This window comes from Octodon degus, unplaced genomic scaffold, assembly GCF_000260255.1.
Source record: "Octodon degus isolate 3935 unplaced genomic scaffold, OctDeg1.0 scaffold00057, whole genome shotgun sequence".
In the NCBI taxonomy this organism is placed as follows: Eukaryota; Metazoa; Chordata; class Mammalia; order Rodentia; family Octodontidae; genus Octodon; species Octodon degus.
The window spans coordinates 3,720,017-3,743,878 of NW_004524633.1; the positions used below are offsets into that span (position 1 = coordinate 3,720,017).

The window sequence follows — 23,862 nt, forward strand, 5'->3', positions numbered from 1 at the left end:
GTGCAGCTCCTGCCCCTGTCTCAGCTCCCCAGCATGGGAGGGATTACAGGGGGGAGCCACCATGCCCAGTTTTGATGGCTGGCTTGGCGCCTAGCGCTGGCAATGCCTAGTGCCAGGCATTGAACCCAGGTCCTTGCGCCTGCCAGGTAGCTGCTGAGACTGCTGAGTTATCGGGCCAACTTCAACCCTGGAAGTTCTAAGATCCAGAAAGCCCTGGGTAAAGATTTCTTCTGTCCTGCTCCTCCACGGAAACAACCCAGGGCTATCCATTGCCAGAGGTGGAGCGGAGGGGATGATCTGTGTGACCAAGGTGCCCCCGGTGTAGCTTGAGGGTCACACTTTCCCATGTGTGGCGTCGGGTGCTGAGGGCCAGAACGTCAGTCACCTGCCAGATGCTACCTCCCATACCACTCCCTGGAGTCGAAGTGAGCCGACGCGCAGCTCCCTCTGCTGCCGCTTGGCATTGGCTGTAGGATGTCTTCACAACATGTCCATCGTCAGCACAAAACCCCTGACACCCAGCTTCCAGGGGAGGTTTGTTTCGGGTCAAAGTTTCAGTCCCTGGTCAGCTGGTCTGAGGCAGAAACGCTCAGTAGAGGGGCTTGTGAGGGGAACTGCGCACTCACGGCAGGCAGGGAGCAGCAGAGGAAGAGGCCAGTGGGCACAGGCGTGGGCCCTCCAGCCAGGGCTGCCTCCTGCAGCACCGTCACTGTGCTTCACCCCTGACCGCAGCCACTGAAGAGCAAGAGGCTGTGACCCAGTCACCTTCCACACCCAGAGACTTTGGGGAGATATTTAGCTGAGGTTTAGATAAGATTTAGATAAGAAGATATCTTATCTACAAGATTAGAGTTTTTCCAAAGAAAACTAGGTCTGGTTTTCTTAGAAAGCCATTGAATGATTTCTTTCCTCCCCTGCATAGACACTAGCCGAACTTTGGTGTCCAGGAGCCTGGTCCCGATGTCCCACTTGGGCTGCTAGCTGGCTTTCCCTGGCTCTCGGTAGCTCTAAGGAGGTTGGCTGACCAAACGGGTATGAGGCCAGCCCACGAGGGAAAGAAGGGCTCGTCCCAGTCACCTGCACCAACGTGGAGGTTCCCCTAAGTCTGGCTCCTCCCCTGGAGCTGCCTCCCCCTGGCTGAAAGATCCTCCACCCTCCCGGATCCGCTCTCCTCTCGGGCTCTGCTGCCCTGGGCATGTGGGTTTCCCGGCACCACAAGGCCTGGCCGAGAGTGGACGGCTGTGGAGCTAGTCCCAGCTTTACTCTACAAAGCCCTTTTTAACAACTTGGGGTAACTGCCACCTCTATCCCACTTTTCATCTGTGAGAGCCCTCTGGAAGGAGAAGGATGTCACTTTGAAGAAATCCTAGCTGGGCATGGTGGCCCACGCCTGTAATCCCAGCACTCATGAGGCTGCGGCAGGAGGATCACCGTAAGACTGAGGCCAGCCTGCACTACACAGTGGGTTCAAAGCCAGCCTGGACTGCATAGAGACCCTGTCTCAAAAACAAAAAAAAAGGAGAGGAGAAAAGAAAATCCTTCCCCCTGGCATGGAGAACCCAAGTGGCTCCCCCTTGAGCCGCTGTGTGTATCAGCAGGCTCCCCCTCTTTACCTTCCTCCTCTTCTTCTTCCTCCTCCCCCCTCTTCCTCCTCTCTTCTTCCCCCTCCTCCCCTTCTTTACCAGCCTCCTCTTCCTCCTCCTCTTCCCCCTCCCCCTTCCTCCTCCTCCCCCTCTTTACCCTCTTCCTCCTCCTCCCTCCTCCCCCTCCTCCTCCCACATCTATGCCACCTCCCTGGCCTCATTCTGTCCGTCCCTGCTGGCCCAGTGCACTGACGAGCGAGCAAGGAGGAGCTGGAGATGACAAAGGCCTTTGGTCCGAGCACAGCTAGCGTGAATGCAGCCTGATTCTGACACTCTGGTGCTTTGCCTAAGTTTCTTAATTTCTGCCCAGACTTTTGTGACCTAGCTCCCATCTCATGTGTCATGGAGAAATTCACTGACTTGGGGCGTCGGCAGAGAAGTCTCTCCAGGCTGATTTGTTTCTTAAGCCAACACCCTCAGCGGATTCCAGCTCTGAAACGAAACAGAGCCGTCATTAATGCTGTCCTCCCAAGCGCCGGCCCCACGCAGGAGCGGGAGGCCCCCTGGACGGAGGCCTTTCTGCTGGCTGGGCCCCCAGCCCCTTTTCCTTACTGTTGGCACAGAGTGCTGTCACAGGTGTGGGCTCATTCTCCAGCCTGGCATTCGGCGCTGTTGTGAGGGAAAGGATCCACTTCTGTAGGGGCAGAGGCCGGGCCTGTGTTGGGAGCCGCTCCTCGCTCTGGGTGTAGAGAACCCAGGCCCAGAAAAAGCTCCCGCCCTCCCGCCCAGGGCGGCCAGCTCGTTTCCTGCCACGGAGTGGTGCAGGGAAACCAACACTGCCGCGCAGAGGTGCAGGGTGCTGTCACCCTCCCCAGAAGCTTGGTTCTTAAAAGTTGTCCCGGTGCGTGCATCTTTAGGGTGCGAGGCCAGCACGCCCAGCAGCCTCGCGTCGCTGTGTGAAGGCCATGTTGCCCTGCACCGGCTTCTCCTCCGCGCCAGCCGCCCCAGCCCTGCACACGTGGATGCCGGCACACGCGCACATACACCACCACATCCCCAGCTACGTGTGCCGAGCCCTTCACCACAAGGCAGGACTGACAGGAGCCCCTTTCCCTCCAGACCCATCTATGTGTCCACCGTCCGGCCGCAGTCCAAACACATTGTCGTGGTCCTGGACCACGGGGCTTCACTTACTGACACCCAGCTGCAGATTGCCAAGGACGCCGCGCAGGTCATCCTCAGCGCCATTGACGAGCACGACAAGGTAACTGTCACCCAGCGCCCCCTCCAAGGCGGCTATCCTCAGGTGGCTTCATTGTTTCGTGCCATCGAGTGGTATGCTACGGGGCAGCACTTGCATGGGCCCCAAGGTTGTCCCTCCTGGTCACCCAGCAGGCAACACTGGGGACTTGCAGGTAGGGCGTCCTGGTTAGGAGGCGCAGGGAGGGTGCCCAGGTTCCTCCAGGCAGGGTTGCCTGCCGTCCTGTCTCAGGACACATCCACCTCCTCACGTGGCCCAGGCTTGTGCCTTTTCTTCAGTTCCTCTGTGACATGGTTTTGGGGAGGGGCCATGGCTTAGTGTTTCTTCTCACGTGGGACAGCACCGTCGTGATGTGCACCACGGGCAGTCGCCTGTGAGTCCTGGGTTCAGGTTTCTGTTAGCATAGACTCCCCCGGAAGCTGAGCCATGCAGAGGCGGGAGCAGCTGGGCGGGTCTCTGTCCCAGATTGGCCCAAAGTGGGGCAAAGGCACAGCTTAAAGGCACGGACCCCAGGGTACACTCCAAGGGCACATGTGGTGCTGAGGGTCACATGCAGCGTGCCATATGTTCTGCTTTTTCATTTTGGCTTTCCCAACTCACTAATCCAATTGCTTAAAACACACACACACACACACACACACACACACACACACACCCTACATTCACAACCAATTCCAGTTCAAAAGACAAGATAATTTTTATTTATTTATTTTTGGGTGCTACCAGGGATCAAACTCAGGACCTTGCGCTTGCCAGGCAAGCACTTATTCCACTGAGCTATCTCCCCAGTCCATGATGAGTAATTCTTGCTAAGGTTTTTCTCTACATGAATTTGTTGCTGTTCTTTTTAAAATATCTGCTGGGGTTTCTTTTATTTATTTTTTATGTATTGAGTAGAGTCTACAGGGTCTCACTACACAGATCGGACTCATAGTGATCCTCCTGCTTTCAGCCTCCCAAGAGCTGGGGTTATAGGTGCGCGCCACCACGCCCCGTCTCAGTGCGCATGGAAGGTGGGAGCACGCCGGAGATCAAATCCCAGTCCCTGCATCTGCCTAAGCAGGCACCTTAATCTGATGAGCTATCTGGCCGGCGCCTGCTGGGATTCCTTAACATGAGTGCTATGTCACTACCTCATTCTGGAACAAAAACCAAACTTTTGGGTGCCCTCCCCTTACTGACAGACCCTGCTAACTTGATGGATTGATGCCTCCTGGTGATCAATTTTAAGTTCAGGGAGCATCCTAGAGTCTTCCCTGGTGGTCTCTTCCATGCCATGAAAACCCTGGCTGGGTATGCGGGCTCACACCCGTATATCCAGCTGCTGGGGAGGAGGATTGCTTGCGCCCCGGAGCCCAGGGACCAGCCCCAGCAATGTAGTGAGACTCCATCTCTAATAAAAAATCCTTGACTGATGGGATAACAAGCTTTTGCTGTGGTCTTGCGCTGCCCTGCAGATTTCTGTACTAACTGTGGCAGACACCGTCAGGACCTGCTCTCTGGACCAGTGCTACGAAACCTTCCTGTCCCCGGCCACCAGTGAGACGAAAAGGAAGATGTCCACCTTCGTCAGTGGTGTCAAGGCCTCAGACAGCCCCACACAGCACGCGGCCGGCTTTCAGAAGGCATTCCAGTTGATTCGCAGCACAAACAACAACACCAAGTTCCAAGCGAGTAGGTGCCTTCCCTCCTCAGACACCTGGGAGAGGGGCGGGCGCTGCACACTGCCGTGCCGACAGCCCACCAGCCTCGGCGCTGCACACTGCCATGCCGACAGCCCACCAGCCTCTCTCGTGCTTCCCGAGCAGACGCCATTCCTTGCAGCTTACTTGTGTGTTTGTGGACTCCCAGAGCCTGTGTTCTGCCCGCCTGTGAGGAAGGAACCCTGGCTCCTTCCCCCAGGGATTGACACATCCTTTTTAATGTTAATCGCCAGCTTCGGCTGCCTGGACAGGGTAGCTGCCTCCACTCAGGGGGCAGCGGGAATCCTTGCCTTGATCCTGTCCTGCCAGCTGTCGCCCGGCTGAGCAGGGCTCTCCGATGTACAAAGGCACGCTAATTTAATTTTCATGTATTAAAGAAATCTGGAATTAGGATGCATGCGAAGGGAGAGGAAAGCGTATTTGAAATGGGACTCCGTGCTTTGAAACTGCAGCAAGGAATCGATTTCGTTTTCCTTTTTATTTTCAAAAATCTGTGTATAGCATCTTTCCTTTTGTGGTGACAGGAGCGTGTCCTGTGGAGACACACTTGGAGGACACACTGCGCTCCTGTGTGTACCCACAAGGCCAGGAAGGAGGGAGGAAAAGGCCTACTGTCTCCATGGGGGGAGGGGCCGTTAGCTTTGTCTTCGTAAAAGCAGACCATGAGGTGGCAGCTTGAAGAAGGTGGGTTGATGACTTCACAGCTCCTGAGTGTGGGGAGTCCAGGCCCCACTCCCACGGGTGTGGGCCAATGCACCCCCACAGCCCGTGTCCTGCTCCAGGCCTGACTTCTGGGAAGGCATGGCCCCTGGATGAGAGCAGAGCTGCTGTCCTTTATGCATGGACTGGGTTCCTTCCCGAGGGATTCACCGTAACCAGCCAAGTAAGGACCCTCGCTATGTCTGCCAGGTGGCACATGGCCCCAGAGGGATCCCCTTGCCAAGTCCCGTAGGCCCCTCTGTTTATGGCTGAGCAGAACGGATGCTACCCCATGGCTTGGGGCCTTTGCATCCTCGGAGGGCCTCACTGCAGCCTCAACCAGCACCCTGCAGGCCAAGGTGGTGGGGTGACTGCACAGTCACTGCACCCCATATTGGCAAAGCTGGCCTCCTGTATTCAGGTTGGAAGGGCAGTTGTTGGTCTGTTCCATTTTCTACCAGCCCCTGCTAGGAGCATCCTCCCTTCCCAGCCCTTTAGCCATCCATGAGGTTCTGTTGTCTGTCTGGATAATGGGGTGTGGGGTCCACTGAGCGGATCCAAGCCCCGATGCCTACAGCGGGCCACACACACCTTCTCTCACTTGTGTATAGGATTTGGACCTTCGCTGCCAGATCTTAACTTTCAAGAGCCAGAAGTCTGGATTTTAGTGTGAAATCCATTGATTCTCAAGTTTTTTTGTTTTGTTTTGTGTTTGGTGGAACCAGGGATTGAACTCAGACCCTTGTGCTTGCAAGGGAAGCGCTTATTCTACTGAGCCATCTCCCTGGCCCGATTCTCAAATGTTGATTATGGTTGTCATAATTAAAAACTGTGAACAGAGACCTCACCAAGCCCCTTCTCAAACGCCTTCCTCTCTCCAGTGTGGCAGAATCCTGGTGTGGTGAGGGCTCTTCTTCTCTGGGCTTTGGGGTGGGGGGCTTTGCGAGACAGGGTTTCACTATGCGATTCAGGTTGGCTTTGAACTCGCAGTGATCCTCCACTTCCCCAGTGCTGGGATTACAGGCATGCACCACCACAGTCACTGTCTTTTTCTTGACACTGGCAAACAAAAACAGGCCAAGAAGACTGACCACCCAAGGTTTAGGCGTGTTTTTGTGGCATATCTTTGGAACTGCTCGGCACCGGCATGTTCTGGCCCAGTTAGATGGTGTTAGCGCTTAGCTCAGCCCCCCACGTACAGCTGCTTCTGGAAGTTCAGAGAACAGAGTCCAGCTGAGTTTGCATAAAGAAGCCCTTCAGGCCAGTGTGGCAGCGCAGGCCTGTTGTCCCAGCCAACCGGGAGACTGAGGCAGAAGGACTGGAAGTCTGAGGCCACCTGGGCAATTTACCTAAGCGTTCAGGGTTTGGATTCCACCGGGGATCCCCCCTCTCCCCCTGCAGCTTCTCTGAGCTCATGGGTGTAAGTCAATTAATTGATCTCTCCAGATCTGTTGTCCTCAAAGCCCCATGTGTCCCAAGTTGACCCCAAGCCCAAGATGCCAGGAACCCCAGCTCCTGGCAGGAGCAGGGCGGTCACCCGCATTCCTCCTCGAGGTTTGCATCTGCTTTACTGTTTCTGTTTGGGCCACAGACAGCTATTCAGCACCAGCTGTGCCGGGGCTGCTCAGGTGGCATGGGGTGAGGTCACCCACAGTGCCAGCCAGCCCATCCTGTTGGGGATGGTGCAAGGATTCGCCTGAGTGTGGCTGTGGGCCGCCTGCCCCCCGTGGGGAATTGTACAGACAAAAGCTCCATGGCATGAATCACTATAGCTCTGTGTCAGCCCCCAAATCTATAGCTTTATCTAGCGTGGCTCTGGCCCTGGCCTGGGTTATCTGTCACAGTGCTATCCGCCCTTTTAGATTGTGGGTTCTGTGTTTGAGGGATGCTGGGTGGGAATCCCTTTGGTGGCTGAGAAAGTGAGAGGGGTGGGTGTGGATCCCGGGGTGCGGGCGTTGCAAGGCCTGGCCTGACTGCCAAGCCGGGACTGCGAAGAGCCCAGTGAGAGCGTGAGCCAGACCACGCTTTGATGGTGCTGACAGCAGAAGGTGGGCTGACGACCCTGGCTGCTGCGAGCACCAGGAGGGGGCCTGGCTGGGGTCGGGGCGCAGCTCTCGGAGATGCACAGAGGATACTCAGCTGGGAGGCTGCAGCCCCACCAAGAGCAGCTCACTCACGGGACGGCTTTTGGCCTCTAGAATCAGGGCCTGGTAGGAAACCCCAAGGGCACCCTGGGGGGGCTCAGGGGGGTTCAGGAGTCCACTGCACTTGGTACCTTTGGGGGAAGGCGGGGTTTGTCACGTGCTATCAGGGTTTGTCCCCAGCGAATGGGCAGATTGATTCATTGGTGTGTTCTCTTATAATCTGAAGCTTAAGTGAGATGCTCAGGCCAGCAGATGCTAGGGGCAGGGCGGCCAGCTGCCTGTAGCAAACCTCAGTGTAACCCGTGTGTGCTTTTGTGTAGACACAGACATGGTCATCATCTACCTGTCGGCAGGCACCACATCAAAGGACTCCCCAGAGGAGGACAAAAAGGCGACTCTCCGTGTCATCAATGAGGAAAATAGCTTCCTGAACAACTCGGTGATGATCCTCACCTACGCCCTCATGAACGGTAGGCAGCACGTAGAGGTTCTTCCTTCGGGAGCTTGCAGGTTAGCTCAGTTGTTTAACGCGCCTGCTTGGGCAAACTCAGTCAGGTGCAGGCCACACCAGACCCGCCCGTAAGGCAGCCTGAGCCAGCCAGAAATCCTCAAGATTCTTCCTTCAGATGAAAGCTCCCTGTCAGTGGGTGCTGCTTGGTGAACAGGAAGGAGACAGCCAAGTATGCTAGGTGAAGGCTGCCGGGGAGGCGGGCTCTTCCTGTTCCTGGGGCCGGCGCTCAGGGCCTTGCAGGAGCTTTTCTCCTCCAGCCCGCTGCTGCTCAGGCCCAGCCTTGTCTGCGTCCGCACCCCTCCAGGTGTGCACGGCCCTCAGCTTTCCCCTTTCTCCCTCGAAGCCTGGGCTGCCTCAGTGTCCGCACCGTGTGGAGATTGTGAGCATGGCTCGTGGGTCCCAGCTGCACGAAGCAGGGCGCCATCCCATATCCTTCCCATCACCAATGTGGTGACAGTCACCTTCCCTCCAGCAGCGTGGGGTAGGGGTGGACCAGAGCGCTCCGCACACACGGGACAGCGCTGGCCGGGTCCTCATTCAGATCCACAGTGTTACTGTTAAGCAGCAGTAATTTTTTTCATTTAAACTTTTCAACTGGAAACAATGGGCAGTTGTCAGTGGCAGCACGTCCCCAGCCCCTTCCTCAAGCTTCCTGTGGCAGTAACATGGTTCAGCATCACAGAGAGCCTCATGCAGAACATGAGCACAGAATGAACCGCGCGCTGGGGGCCCGGCATACACACACCGCGGCTTCGGCCCTGCTGCCTGCCTGCTGGAGCCACTCGCCCTCCGCGGCCCTGGTGCTGATCCGTTTCCTTCTTTGTGGTGCCGCTTGTGAACGAGTTTAGCCAATCAGTCAATTCATAGAAACACTGCTGCTCCACCACTGCCAACCCGTCCCCCCACCCCTGCCTGACCACTGTCTGCACATGCTGGACGCTCTCCCCTGTCTCCCTTCCGGCCTCACGCTCGGGTCACAAGGAGCCATCGCTGCTCACTTCCCCACTCCCCAGTCTCCCTGTGCAGCCAGGGCTGCGGGTCTCGGTTTTCCTGTGCTAAAGGAATTTGCTCTGAAGATGAAGATCTTAGGGGCCAGCCTCCTGCGCAGGCTCTGCTGGGAGGACCTGGGCTCTGGGATCTTCACTCTGCCCAAATTTAGAGAACATACCCATGGCCCCCAGGCCCTGCTGTGTGTGCTGGGAGTCCCGCTGCCCTTCCAGCAGCGTGGCTTAGCAAGTCATTACTTGTGCCGTGAGCACTCCTCTAGTGCACAGAGCTGGGACTTAGGTCCTGCGCTGTAGGATGTGTCTGGGTCCTTGTTAACAAGGAATGCAGAAAACCTCAGGACTTCAAGGCCTGCTGGAGAAGAGAAGGGGACTGTGGTTGCCCGGCTCCATCCCCAGCTGGGCCTCTCTGGGATGACCACGTCTTCCACCGGGCTGCCTGGGGGGCCGTGAGATATCCTCCCTGCCCCGGCCTTCCTCAAGAGCATGCACCTTGCCTCTTTGTGTCCTGAGGACACTGCCCTCCCCCACCACACACACCCTTCAGGGCACACACACCCTTCAGGCTGTCTCTGGCCTCAGATTGCTCCTTTCTCCTGTGATTGAGCTCCTTTCACTTACCTCCTTTCACTTACATGGAGGGAGGGAAGGCGGGAGGGAAGGAATTCCACCAGCACCTTCAGCATGCGCCACTGTGAGGCTTTAGGGCTGCCAGATGCAAGTTCCCCTTCCTCAAGATGCAGAGACGCGCCAGATGGACAGACATGCTGGGGCTTGAGGAGGCCCAGCAGCAGCCACGGCTCCTCCTCCTCCCTGAGATGTGATGGTCCTGTGATAGAGACTGCGAGGAAAGCTTCCTGCTGTCACCTGTCCCCTCACTGCCACCTGTCTCCCCGGCCCACAGAGGCTCTCGTGCACTTGTGCCAGATGAGCCCGCTTCTGGCACTCCCTCCTGCGCCTTCCTCCCCTCTCCCTTCCCCCTGCCCCTCCCCTCTCTCCCTCCCCTTTCCCCTCCCCCATTTCACAGGGAAAGTCACCAGGGAGCAGCTCCACATCCTGCTCGATAGGGAGGAGGCACTCCCCAACCACTAACCAGGTCACTGGGGGTGAGTCAGGGAGCAGAACCACTTGAATGCTGGGACAGAGAATTTATCGTCAGACCTAGAATGCACCATTTGTGGGACAACCTGGAGAAGCAAAAGTCCCGAGTGGGCCATCTCCTAGAGGACACAACACAGAGACAGTTCGGTCAGCAGGCTGCTGCCCACAGGGAGGCCTGAAGGCCAGGGAGAGAAGACCGCGATGAGCCGGCAGGCGGGCCCTCATCCTTCGCCCTCCTTCCGTGCGATATGTGACTCCTGACATCCTGAACTTGAACGCATCTGCCCAGGAAGATTCTAGGAGTGGTCATTCCCGGCGTGGCCACTGGCTGTGGACGGCCCGGCCTTCTTACCTATCTGCCATCCCAGCTCTGCAGCCAGCCTGTATAACGTTGCAGGATAGTGACCAGGAAATGCAGCGCTTTCTGACCCTTTGTCCCACAGTCCTCAGCTTTGCTAGAAGATCTTTTTACTTGTCACCTCTTACATGTTACAAGAGCCAAGTACAGTAATGCCTGGCACAGGAGGGGAGCATGCCCACAGCCAGCGCTGCTGCCTGCTCCGATCCCCTTCTGAGCCTCTCCAGGGTGTGCAGTCAGGGATGGGGCTTGCCTCGCTGGTCTCTCAGCGCTAGGCTGGGCAGGGGGGCAGGGATCCGCATCCGACTTCCTCAGCCAAGGTGCCGTTCCATTTCTTCAGCACTGCACAAGAGTAGTAAAACCTTGAGTTTATCTAACTGTGGTATTTGAAGAAAGAAAATGCATCCATTAAATTTTGGCCCTACTTGAGGAACAGACTTCTGACGGTGGGAACGGGTACCTCGGTTAGAGACACATACGGTCAGTGAGCCGTGAAGACCACAGTCTTTCTAATGTCTGAGCACTTCGTGGCTGGCTGTTAATCTCCAAGAATATGAGGCCAAAACTTCTTAAAATGCAGGGGCAGGGTCTCCATAGTAACTAAAGTCATTTGAATTTGTTTACAGTGGTACCCATATGAGATCAGTTACTAATCCTTTTGACTGTGTTCCAACAACAGCAAACTTTATTTATTTATTTATTTTTTTGCTCCGAATGCCCTCAGGGCTTGTTTGGCTGGCTGGAGAGTTGTGGGGATGGAACTAGAGCCACCTGAGGCTGACAGCTTGGTGGAAGCAGCCACTTAAAGAACTGAGCTAGGGCCAGGCCCCCAAAAGCAAACTTTAAACGATGGTTTATTAAATTATTTTTGTACTATAGGTTACAGATGTCATTGAACTGTACATACCCATCTGACTAAATCTTTTGCAAAGTTTTCAAAACCCCAAAATATAAAAAATATACATTAAATAAGTCAAATTCAATATTATCCTAACAATACAAAGGGTGGAAACATTTGTAATTAAAATGAGCTTCAAAAATGAGGGTGAAGCCCATCAGTAAATGCAAACCATAATTCTTTCGTTTAGCTGCGCAAGAATCTGGCTAGTGGTTTTACAAGCAAAGAAAGAATGAAACGGTAAACGTCTACCCTTTAAAGCTCATGCAGTTTCATCTACCACTTTAAATTAAATGCAGGCTTGTTAACCAGTACTTTCGCTTTCACATATTAAGTGCAGCAAAGGAATTCAGATCTTATAATTAAACTTTTTGGGGCGAGCAGGGCCTCAGCAGATGTAGCTCCGTTACCCTTGAAGACTCCTGCACCCGCCTGCTGTGAAGACAGCCACGCTGGGTCTGTTCCTCGCAGGAGACGCCGTCTCTGTCCCAAGCTCCCATTGTCCCTGCAGTCCCTGCAACCATTGTTCTCCCAGAGGTGGGTGGCCTGGTGAGTGTGTGGCTGTGCTTTCAGATGGGGTGACTGGCCTGAAGGAGCTGGCTTTCCTGCGGGACCTGGCCGAGCAGAACTCGGGCAAGTACGGCGTGCCGGACCGCAGCGCGCTGCCCGTGATGAAGGGCAGCATGATGGTGCTGAACCAGCTCAGTAACCTGGAGACCACGGTGGGCAGGTTCTACACCAACCTGCCCAACCGCATGATCGACGAGGCCGTCTTCAGCCTGCCCTTCTCAGACGAGATGGGAGATGGTGAGTTGGAGGGGGCTTTCTGGCCCGTGGGGAAGAAGGGAGATGGGGGATGGGGCCACCCTCCCTCAGCCTGGGCTGCAGCACCCTCTGTCCTCTCACGGTGATGTCGCGGAGGGCAGAGGTCCCCACCTGGTCCTTCCTGTTGCCCTGGCCACAGTGGGCACACAGGCTTCAGGCCTGAGGCTCCTGAGGGCTTACCAGTGACCACGCTTAGTTCAGCTGGGACTCATAGGTGGCTTTGTATCCTAAGTGGTAAATAAAGCTCAGATGGCCTTAGGATCCCTCCTCAAAGGTGGGGTGTCACTGAGTAGCCTGGCATGGATGAACTGTCACAACCCAGTCTGTTGTCTCTGTGACTTACATAATCTCACCAGCTCTCCATTTGGTCCTCTGTCAAATGGGGCAGTAAATCCTCCAGGCGTTCAGGATTAATTAGATTACATACAACATTTTGATGTAGCCAGGTGTGGTGATGTGCGCCTCTAATCCCAGCGCTCAAGAGGCTGAGGCTGGGCTACAAGATGGCTGAGGCCATCTTGAACTACATAGTGAAACCCTGTCTCAAAACAAAAGACAAAAATTTTTTTGCATGGCAGGCGTCCCTTAACCCCGTGCTGTTCCTGACTGTGGTCACCCTATTCTTGAATACATACCTTTGTCTATCTCCTTGTTACTGGTGCCATCGGCCTAATACTGAAGTTACTGGGAATATGATGTCAGGAAAAGGGCGTAACTCTCCTGGGACTCAAGTTCTCAACCTAAAAGATGGGGAATCCACTTCCCCAAGACAGTTGCGTAGGCTGAGTGCAGTCGCACCACACAGGGGTGGTGGTGCCTGCCTCTCCTTTTCTTCCTCGTGTTCCTGCTGACTCCTTTCCCCACGTCCTAGACAGTGCTCACCAGGAGCTCACCAGCAGCATGAATCTAGCATTTTGTTGCTGTGTTCAGGAGTCCACAGCATGCCGCACAGTAGGGACAAGGCACACACCTCGTGTCTGCGAAGGGACAGATCGGAAGTCCTGCCGCCTCTGTGCCGAGGCCAGGCCTGCAGAAAGTCGGGATTTAGCAGCTGGATTCTGTTATTAGAGAAGAGGAGGCCCCTTTTCAACTTCAGGCTGTGCAGAGCTGTGATCATCTTTGGCCAGTGTAAACGCTCGTCCGTTAGCCTCGATTCTGCGTCCCATGCAGTGGGTTCTGGTCCTGGGTTTGTTTAAAGCTGTGCAGGCTCCACCTGATAGTGTGACTTTTCATTCTGTGTGTCTAGCCCCCAGAAGCACTTGGGTGACACACCCTCCACATGTGGTGTCAGCACAAGGAGACGCAGGCTCACCTGGCTCTGATTCAAAGCCACCACAGATTAAACTAGCATATGCTGGGCATTTTGTTCTGTTAAATGGCAAATCTGTGTGCTTTAGGTCAAGGTGGAACACTTGAGGATTGTGTCCATGCGGCAGGAGCTCACATCCTTCCGTTTGCCACAGTGGCACCGAAGAGAGTCTGCTGTCTGGGTGGCCAGTGGAGGAGTTGGAGTGTGTTTCTGTAGGGTTTTTTTGTTTTTTTTTTTTTTTCTTTTAACACTGTATCCTCAGCGAATCCAGAGAAGAGCAGGAATTTGAAATGAGCCTGTTTCTTGGTCCCGGGTACTTCGGTTGTGCTTTACTGATCCAGATTAGGGCCCTGGTTGGGGTGAGGGTGAGCTCAGCTGCGGCGGAGCCCTGGCTCGATCCCCAAGCTGCAGTGGGAAGAATGTGGTCTCCAGAAAGGCCCAGGGAAGTGTGGCCCACCTCAGGGGACCTCTCCCCCAGCCGGCCTTCACCCTTGCAGCCTGTTGCCCAAGAGACCTGAGCAAAAACCACCTGCAATGTATGCTGAGGACCTTCATAAGCATGTTTCTTTCCAGTGTTTTAAAGCAGAGAGTAGGCGTTCTAAATGTAACTTGCCTAGAGAATGCTCCTAAAATTAGCAGGGACCCCCATGGGGGAACTTGTCCCAGACACTCAGTGAGGTGCCCACTTCCCCATCAGCCTCCAGGGCGGGGACACAGATCCGCTGGAGACAGACCTCCGTGTCCGCGTCTGCGGTCCCACACTGGCGCTCTGAGGCGGGCAGTGGGGGCCGTGCCGTCTCAGCCCACATCTGGTCCCTGCCAAGCCTTGGTCCTCGAGGCGGCCCAGAGAGCCCGGGCGTCCAGGGCTCAGGGTCATGCCCTCGCCATCTCAGGCTTTCCCTCCTGTGCATTCTCTTCCTTTTCCTTGATGACCCCAGTGCTGTGTATGGCCTGTGAGCTAACGTGGTTATGTGTGGGGATGAAAATGTTACCAAAAACAGAATATGCACTGAGACTCACAAAACCTGACATGCCCCAACTCTGGCCCAGTCCGCAAAAGCAGGGACACCTGGCCTACCTGGACACACTTCAGACCATTGACTTGTCCGGCAGTTACTCTAGCTTCCCCGTGGGGGTTCCGTCCCTTTCTAAAATGCACCTCCTGTCTTCCCAGTGCCTCAGTGGTCAGGTGAGTGGTGCCCTGGAGCAATTCCTTTCCAGACTCCGTCGAGTCTCCTAGAAACTGGGAAAGCCATTGCCACTGTGTCCCTTAGACACGTGTAGGGAGGGCTCAGAGAAGTCCTGCGGTGCCACCAGCTGGCGGAGACCTCAGATCTCCACATCCTTGTCCTGTGGCCTCTGCTTGACTGCAGGGTGCTGTCGGAGCTGCCGAAAGACCCGTCACCCCACTCTAGCTCACCTCGGGTGCGAGGAGGGTGGTCACAAAACATGGTGAATGTTTAGATTAAAACTGATGCCAGTGAAAGACGCCTTGCTGATGCTCCGCCTCACAGTGCTGCCCCTCCTCTCTGCACACCCGCCCCACCTCCCGGCGTCTTCCTGCGGCCGCTCTGGCGTCTCCGTCCTGAGGGGCTTTAGCTGAGCTGTCCTGGCTGCCTTGAGGTCCTGGATCGATTGAAAACGTTTCCTTGCCTGTCATCTTGACTTTGAGGAGAAGCCGGAAGTCATGCGGTGCCAGATCCAGTGGATAAGTGATCGAAGACACAGTCACATTTGTAGAAGCTGCCTTTTTGCTGAATGTGGTTTTGATCGCACCTCATAAAGACCCTCAAGAAAGAGCACTCCAGACTGGGGAGGTAGCTTGGCGGTCTGAGCACCTGCTTGGCAAGCACAAGGACCCAGGTTCAATCCCTGGTACCGCATGCTGTGCTGGCCCCGCTTGGGAGACTGAGACGCGAGGGTCACTATGAGTCTGAACTACATAGCAAGATCCTGTACCAAATAAATAAGATTAGAAAGAAAGAGCAACCAAGAGCTGCCGCAGAAGTGGAAGAACGATGGCGCGAGTGGGCTCAAAGTGAGGGGCGCAAGTGGCAGCGCATCTTTGGCTCTAGTACATACTTAAATCTAGACAATCACTGAGCGTTTTGTTCTCACCCCGACTGTCTGGCTAACGCATTGTGGGCGGCTCCTGGGTCATACACGTTCTTCTCCCAAGCAGAGCCAAGAGGCTGATCCTAGCTTGTGTGGTTCAGTAGGGCACGTGGCCAGGTTTTTTGCAGAGCCTTCCTGTCCAGCTCTTAGAGGTGGTTTTTATCCCACAGGCTTGATAATGACTGTGAGTAAGCCCTGTTACTTCGGAAACCTCCTGCTGGGCATCGTGGGTGTGGATGTGAACCTGGCCTACATCCTGGAAGATGTGACCTATTACCAAGACTCTGTGGCCTCCTACACGTTCCTCATAGACAACAAAGGTAAGGGGCTGGGCCTCACGGGAGGAGCAGCTCCCTCCACTGCCCACAGAGCGACCTGTAGTGCTCTTCGGGCCACCAGATGAAGCAGGATAGACATGCCATTTAAACAAAAGCAGGTGGCCAGGACCATTCGTGTGCAGCAGAATAGCAGGAAGACCCCGGGCAGAGTTCTGTGCTATGTGGAGGGTGGGCAACAATGAATAACACACAGCATGTGGTCCTGGCTGGACGTGGTGGCACGCACTTGTAATCCCTGGGAGGCTGAAGCAGAAGGATCTCTGAGTTCAAATCCAACCTGTGCTCAGAGTTGAATGAACAGAAGAAAGGAAGATGGTCTGTTGGCCACCTCCAGTCTACAGCTTACCTTTCTTTTTCTTTTGCCTTTTGAATAATGAGAAATTGTTTAGGACCACATGTAAAATATAATCCATATATACCTCAACACTTACCTTTTATATTTTTTCTTATAATATTAATGTAGGCAGCAGCAACGATTTAAAAAAAGCTTAACCTGCAGGTGGGATGCAGCTGATGGTTTGATGTGGCCACATGTTTGTTTCTGTTGTTAACTTTAGATTTATGGCGTTAAGGCTTATATAGCCAATTAGAAAATTTCACAAAATGAAAGCCAACATGGCCCAAATATTCTCAATAACTCACGCCTCAGTCTCCACTGCGGAAGCAGGCCGGGTAGGGAGGGGCTGGGCGGCCAGCGGCGCTGGGAAGCCGCTCTGGGCTTGGCGGCTGTGGGGCTGTGGACTCGGGGCCGTGGGCTCAGGGGCCGAGGCCATGGCGGCGGGTCTCATACGCACTCTGCTTCCGCTTCCAGGCTACACGCTCATGCACCCGTCTCTCACCAGGCCGTACTTGCTCTCCGAGCCCCCCCTCCACACGGACATCATCCACTATGAAAACATCCCCAAGTTTGAATTGGTTCGGCAAAATATCCTCAGGTAAGAAGGTGCGGGTCCTGGTGGTTCTTGCTTCTGAGAGGGGCCTGTTGAGGTCAGATATGCGGTGATCACAAAAGCGTGCGGAAGGCTTCAGTTTTTAATGAACCGTATGACAGAGAAGCGCAGGGTAGGCACGGTGAGAGCGTTTGCATCTTGCAGGGGCTGCATGATGCTGTGATTTACTCAGGTGTTGGCCGCATTCTCACTACCTTTGTTTTCGAGCATTTACGGCCCTTTTTGTTAAGTAAAAACTCAGCACTTTGCCCTCATCCGCCTTATTCACTGGCTCAGGCGCCAGGCAACGTCAGGCTTCTCCCCACAGTTGGAGTGATCAGGAAAGGGGGGTTTTCAGAATGGTTCAGGATATAGAGGCAGCGGGGACAGCGTGGCCAAAGACCTCAGGGAAAGGACACCGGAGCTGTGGCAGGACATGGCCCGCACCGTGGGACGGGAGTGCAAGGGAGGAGGAGGGGCTTTGAGATGAATGGCAGTGTGTCATTGACTATAATGCTGGTTTTTTAATTAAACATTCAGTGTAGCTTTTTATCACAGTGCAGGTAAGGGTTTCCCACAGGATACAGGACAAGTTTATGATTATTTACTGCTATCAGAGTACCCTGAGCACCTTCTCCATGAGGACAGTAGCTAAGACTTTCTTGGCTTATAGCAGAGCAGGGCTCAGAATGACTACGTGCTATTAAGTCTTGTAAATCATCCTTGATGTTCATATTATCATAAAGCAAGCTATAGATTATCTCATTTTTTAAAATACTGTGGTTATACCAAACTAGAAATAATCAGCAATGTAAGGGGTTGAGCAAAGGACTGGCGCTGCCACATTTGCCAGAAAGTGCTTCGGCCCCTCCCGGGTTTGACAGCGCTGTCCCGACCAGCGTTTCCTCCCCAAGTAAATGCAGGCGGCCTGTGTCCCGCTGCTGGGCCCGCGGGCAAGCTGTGGAGCCTGGGGCTTTGTACCTGCTGATTGAATATTAATGACTGAGAGATGGGGCCCAGCTGGGGAGGAATTAGACTTGGGGTGCAGGCCTGCGGTGCTGGTGCATGCCCTGGCCAAACTGAAGCCTCACATTGTGCCCCTCAAAAGCCGAGCCTTTCACGGCTGTTCAGAAATCCGGAGGGGCCGCAGCTGCTCGCCTGACTCTGGGAACAGCGCGTTTTATCTTTTAACTCTGTTTGCTGCGCAGCCTCCCCCTGGGCAGCCAGATCATCTCGGTCCCGGTGAACTCGTCTCTGTCCTGGCACATCAACAAGCTGCGGGAGGCGGGGAAGGAGGCCTACAACGTCAGCTACGCCTGGAAGATGGTGCGTGGGCGCTCTCCGGGGCAGCGGGGACGGACGGTGGGGCTCGGGGCTGAGGTCGCGCGGCAGTGCAGGTGATTGGCACTTCCCGCCTACGCCAGACTGCTCCTTTAACCAGTAACTGCCCGCGATGAGGCACCCAAGCTGTGTAAGAGAATGTGAAACGGAAAGTAAACGGCGCCCTTCCCTCCCGCCCCTCCGCTGATGCCGGTTCCACTGGAGTCGTTTCCAGAGTCCGTGTGTCTGCGCGCGCGCGCTTGCTGCCTGCCGGCGCTCGTCCCTGTATGCAGCGAGTGCACGTTCCTGCACGCAGCCCTCTGCTGCTGTGGGCCACACCCATGTGTGTTCTTTCTGCCATTCAAACTCAGATTACGGGATTTAGGCATTACAAATAAGGAGGCGAAAGGTCGCGCAGGTGCCACACGCACTCCGCTGTCAGAAGCCGACCTGGAGGATCGCAAGCCCGAGCTCAGCCTGGGACGCTGTGACTTCGCCGCAATCCTGCCTCGAGATAAACGAGACTCCCATTGCTGCTTTTCTTACCGGCCTCATTCCGCGGCTGGGCCTCGGCGGATCCCACAGCACTGACCGCGTTGCTGTGACCGCTCCACGCCTGCCCTTCCCAGCAATGCCCTTGTGGGGCCCTGCGACCTGTAACTGACCCAAGGAAGACTGCGTTTGTGTCGTCCGACTGTGATCCGTAAACTGCAGGTGCAGTCCTCCACGGGAGTACCGTGGCAGCCAGAGCCGTGGCTGCCGATGCATCCCCTGAACCGTCCCGTAAGGTGGAATCATCGCGGCAGGCTCCCTCCCGCCTTCAGCGCAGCCCCACGCGGCCTCGGCGTCCGGGGCAGGAGCGCAGGCGCGGGCAGCCAGCCACCGCCCTCTCCTCTGTCTCCTCCAGCCCCCTTTGGCTCTTACAGTACCATTCTGGCAGTGCCAACTAACCGGTAAACAAATGAAAGCTAATAATAATAATTAAAAGTGAAAGTATTTGAAAGTTTATACTTATAAGCAGTTCTGTAAGAGTTCATTGTTCAGTAATAGAAATTTGAGGAAAGGAATCGTCTCTTTGGAGGTTAGTATTAGCCACCATTCCTTATTATAGTGCTCTTTACCCCGGAGAATACAGCACCAGCTGCCTTTATCTTTGGATTCATATAATTGTTAAAAATTAATTGTTTCACTTCTGCATCAGAAAGGGTAAGCCCGACACCAAAATCCTTAGCTCAAAGTAGTCACTTGTATTTGAAATCCGAGCTTGTTTGCCTCTGTAAACGACTCAGTTACACCTTGGCAGGGCCTCGAAAGAGAAAAAAGAAAATGTAGGCACTCATGGGCCTTCTTTGTGCAGTGAATAGACCCGGCGTCACTACTCTGGAAAGAAGTGTTACTTTCCGAGAGCCTTCTTCGCAGACATATGCTAAGTTCTGGCCACTGTCCCATGGCAGGTCGGATGCAGTCTCTTCGGGGAGAAGCTTTGTCAGAGTTCTGAAATTGCCAAGCAGACACTGCTAAGTGAAAAATTAAGCTAGTGCTGAGATCTGAGATGAGAATAGCTTGCCTGGCTGCCTGTGAACAAGGGCAGATATTTTTAGGCTTTCCTTACTTAAAGGGGAGAGCATATATTTCGGCTGTCCCCAGGAGCGGATTCTTACTGATACATGATACAACCCAGGCAGAGCTCGCTGGTGCTCTGAGCAGGTGGCTAACCTGCCTTGCATCTGTAGACAGCAGTGGGCGTGGCTTGCACCCCTGGCCACATCTGGGTGTGACTTGGGACCCAGACTTGGGAGACTACGTGATGGACATCGGGAGGTTGCTGTAGCGCTGCACAGCCAGGTCCGCCGTGAGCCTCTGACGAGGCCACCTGACGACAGAAGGACCGACTGTTGCGAAGTAGGGGAGTATGGGGTCCCCGAGTGCGTCCTGAACAAAGCGCTTCTCTCAGGAGCGTTTTGGAAATGTCAGCACCGTTCCTCTTCAAACAGGACATTTGCCAGCTAAGAACAGGAATGTGAAGACCTAGCATGTCCTCCTGGGGACTACTTTAAATTGTTACCTTTTGACACGTAGGGTAGCTTTTTTCTCTTCTAGAAGAGACCCAATTACAGAACTATATTCTGGTCGCTCTGATGGGGCTTTGTTTCCTGGCTCGGGGACCCTGTAACATAGCAAAACTCAAGGCAGTGACAACTGAGACAAGAGCAGAGGCCGCTGTCCCATGCCTGAGACCTTCGGTGTGCAGGAGGAAGAGGAGGATCCCGTCTGCTGTTCTGCTGCAGCAGGACTCAAAGGCAGTCTAGGGACACACATTGCTTCTGTATTTAAAGGCTCTGCAGCCTCTCGAAGAAACTCTGAGCTCACTGATCACAGCCTGCCCAGCGTGTCACTGAGGAAACCAGCTGGGCAGCTCAACAGGGCACCGTCCCTCACTCCTGGCCTCGCCTGCTGGTCCTCGCCCTTCTCATTTACGTACAGACCCTCTTTCCCAGCGGTGCTGCCCAAGTCCACGTCCTGGATGCTCACAGCTGCGTGTCTCATGCAGTGCTGTGTGCCATGCGGGGCTGTGTTACTCCACCTTACCTGTGTGACGGGTCACACAAGAGCCACCACAGACGTGTGCCCCACTGCATGATGCCATCACACGGTGTCAGTAGGTGGCAGGGACCCTGGGCTCTGTAGTGGTCTTCTAGCACTACCACTGTGTCTGTGGCCGCTTGCTGATTGGCTTTAGCTGTTCTCCTCGCCGAAACTTACTGCAACACCAGTCTCCAGGAGAAAAGAGAATTTGAAAGAGCTCGGGTCTCCACAGAGCTGGACTTGAAGCTGGACACCGGGCAGCCTGCGGCGGAGGCGGTCAGCTGTGCAGGGTTGTCACTGCGCCTCCGGCGAGCCTGTGTGCCGCCAGCGCAACCCACTTCGTGCCCTGCCAGCCAAGCAACGACTGGATTCTGCATCAGCTGCCAATGTTTCCCCTATGCGAGGATTCAGAATTGGACTGTGAAATAGCACGTTCTTGGAGCATCATTGCAAAGCCAGCTGCATGTTTTGAAGAACATTTTCGGCCCAGATAGAAGCATTGTGCCGCCAGCCCCACTTTTGCGTGTGTTGCTGATAACCTGCGTGAGCAACAGAGACACCTTCCACTTGTTCTCCGCCATTTCACACACACTTTCCAGGGGAGGGGAGGGAACAGAGATGGCAGGAAATGACAGGAGCAATGTCCTTGTGTCCACAGACGCTTCGCTTTGTGTTAGAAACTCCTTCCCAATTTTTACAGGTGCAAGACACGTCCTTCATTCTGTGCATTGTGGTGATACAACCGGAAGTACCTGTCAGGCAGCTGAAGAACCTCAACACGGTACCCAGCAGCAAGCTGCTGTACCACCGCCTGGACCTGCTGGGCCAGCCGAGCGCCTGCCTCCACTTCAAGCAGCTGGCCACCCTCGGTAGGCAGCGCCCGCCCGAGCATCTCTGAATCCCACCCAGGCCCAGCAGACAGCAGCTCGTGCAGGGCAGGGCAGGGTACAAGGGCATGGGCGTCAGAGGCCTCGCGCCTGGGCTGGTCGCCCGGTAGTGCTAGGATGGGATCTGCGCGGCGACGCTGCGCCAGATGAGCTCTCAGTAGCAGCCAGAGGGGAACAGGACCGGAAGGAAGGGGACAAACGGGTACTGGCTCAGGCGGCGCCTGGCCACCTCCTGATTCTCTGAGTGGCTCGGGATGTGCACGTGGAGGTGGCAGGGACAGGCTGAATCGGCCCACGGCTTTCCCCTCCTGTCGAGCACACCCGGCCCATGCCCTGGCCACTTCCTGCTGCCGCTCTGGAGTCCACTCCGAGTATCTTCAGTGTGCTGTCCTGGCTGCCCCGATGCCCTGGATCGACTCAGAGCGTTTCCCTCTGGTGGTCATTTTGACTTGGGGTGGGGCCGCGAGTCACACAATGCCAGGTCCCGTGAATAGGGTAGATGAGGACATGCCATGTTTTCATCTGATGGAAGTGATCATAAATACAAATACAGTGAATGTTTAAATTTAAAAATGTATTAAAGCCAAGGCAGAGTGCCATGAACCCCCCTCAAAACACTCTCAACGTGCTTATTTAAGTGCTCACTGTATCTTTCAGTCATTCCTGTACAGCAGGGTTTGCCTGACCCCGGGAAAGGAGCTCTGTGTTTGTGTCCTTGGTTACCCTCTGCTCCTGGTAGTGCCAGCAAAAGAGGCTTCAGTAGCCCAGAGGCAGCCTGTAGGGCCGCGGTAAAGGTCCCATTACAGGGACAGACGGACCTGGGGCTTTGGGGTGGGGTGGACAGGGAGAAATCCAGAGTTGCGGAGAGCCTCCGTAGCCCTGCGCAGGGTTGGCAGAGCTCAAAGGGAGCAAAGCGAATCTGCACCTACAAGGTGCGTGAGTCCTGCAGTCACCACTGAGCTGACCTGTGGTACAGGAAGACGTCTGAGCTAACCAGAGAAAGGGTTTTCCCAAATACACAAGATGCAGCAAAGCCGTGATTGCTCGCTCCTTTTGTCGCTGTATAGTCGACCTGGTTTTCTTCCTGATGTTCTTCCTTGCCTGCACGTCTGCACTGCCTGAACTTGGTGGAGCAGCTCCACTTTCTTTTCATTAGGATTCATCTGATATGTTTGTCCTTTTACTTGATCCATGTCCCTGGGGCCTGCCACTCCCTACGTGCCAGACACAGTCTACGTGGCCGTACCCCCCCAGGTCGTCACGTTCAGGAGCTACATCCCCTTTTTCCCACTGAAAACACATAGGATCTTGCCTGGCAAACGCAGGGTCCTGAGTTCAAGCCTCAGTACTGGAAAAAAAAAAAAAAAGAAAAAGAAAGAAAGAAAGAAAAGAAAAGAAAAAGAAAGGAAGGAAGGAAGAAAATACATAGGATCAGAAGAGTCAATAACTAAGAATCCACGAGATTCTTAGCCAGGAAACTGAGAAGATCCTGTTCCATGTTGGAAGGGGATCACGGACAGACACCCCACGCTGCATTCCAAACAAGAGCTCTGGAGTTTAGTTCCTCCCTTAAAATCCACTCCGGAACATTCTTCCCAGACAGCTTAGAAAAGCAGGCCCAGCTCCCCGGCCCCTTCTGTGACGCGCGCCAGCTGTGTGCACAGCTCAGCGGGAGAAGAGCAGTGCCAACAAGCCAGCACTCCCGCCTGTGGGAAAGACATGGCTGTTCTGAAATCTGAGGGCGTCCGCTGCGCTCTGTGCCTGGGAAGTGTGCTCATGCCCAGACTTCCATTGTTTCCTTCGGGTCCCTCATAGCTTTGCTGCCCAGTACGGTGGCCACGGCCACATGGTAGCTTTTGACCTCTGAGAGGGGCCAGGTCAAAGAAGTCTGGAAGATGCGAAGGACACACCTAATTTTACATTGGTTATTTGTTGCAATAATCATATTTTTTACATACTGGCTCCCATAGTTCATGTAATAAGTTTCTTTTTGGGTTTCCCTCATGTGGTTACTAGGAAACCTCTAATTATAGTCCATTTTTGGGCTGCGTTGTGTTTCATTTTGACAGCGCTGTCTCTTAGAGATTACTCAGAAAGTGTGGAGATCGCTAATTCCAGGGCCGTCACAGTCTCTTTCCACCATCCATGCGTTTTTTCACCCAGGCGGCGGGGACCCAGGGCAGTGTGGTGGGGTCACCCAGGCGACTTAGGGTCTTTTGGTGATGAAAGGGACCCAGGATAATTGAAATACGAGGAAAAGGGAATAGAAAACACAGGAAGTTGTGGAAAAT

At 54.6% G+C, this 23,862-nt stretch overlaps 1 protein-coding gene across 2 annotated transcripts in view; it reads left to right on the plus strand.

Annotated features, from left to right (window-relative positions):
- Cachd1 (cache domain containing 1) overlaps positions 1–23,862 on the plus strand; it is a 173,811-nt gene that overhangs the window by 125,253 nt on the left and 24,696 nt on the right. For both annotated transcript variants that reach the window (XM_004633970.2, XM_023718297.1), the window contains exons 6-13: positions 2,703–2,847; positions 4,302–4,518; positions 7,711–7,860; positions 11,836–12,069; positions 15,682–15,831; positions 16,661–16,784; positions 17,987–18,104; positions 21,385–21,553. In XM_004633970.2, coding sequence (XP_004634027.2) covers positions 2,703–2,847; positions 4,302–4,518; positions 7,711–7,860; positions 11,836–12,069; positions 15,682–15,831; positions 16,661–16,784; positions 17,987–18,104; positions 21,385–21,553 — 1,307 coding nt within the window. The remainder of the gene's footprint in view (positions 1–2,702; positions 2,848–4,301; positions 4,519–7,710; positions 7,861–11,835; positions 12,070–15,681; positions 15,832–16,660; positions 16,785–17,986; positions 18,105–21,384; positions 21,554–23,862) is intronic.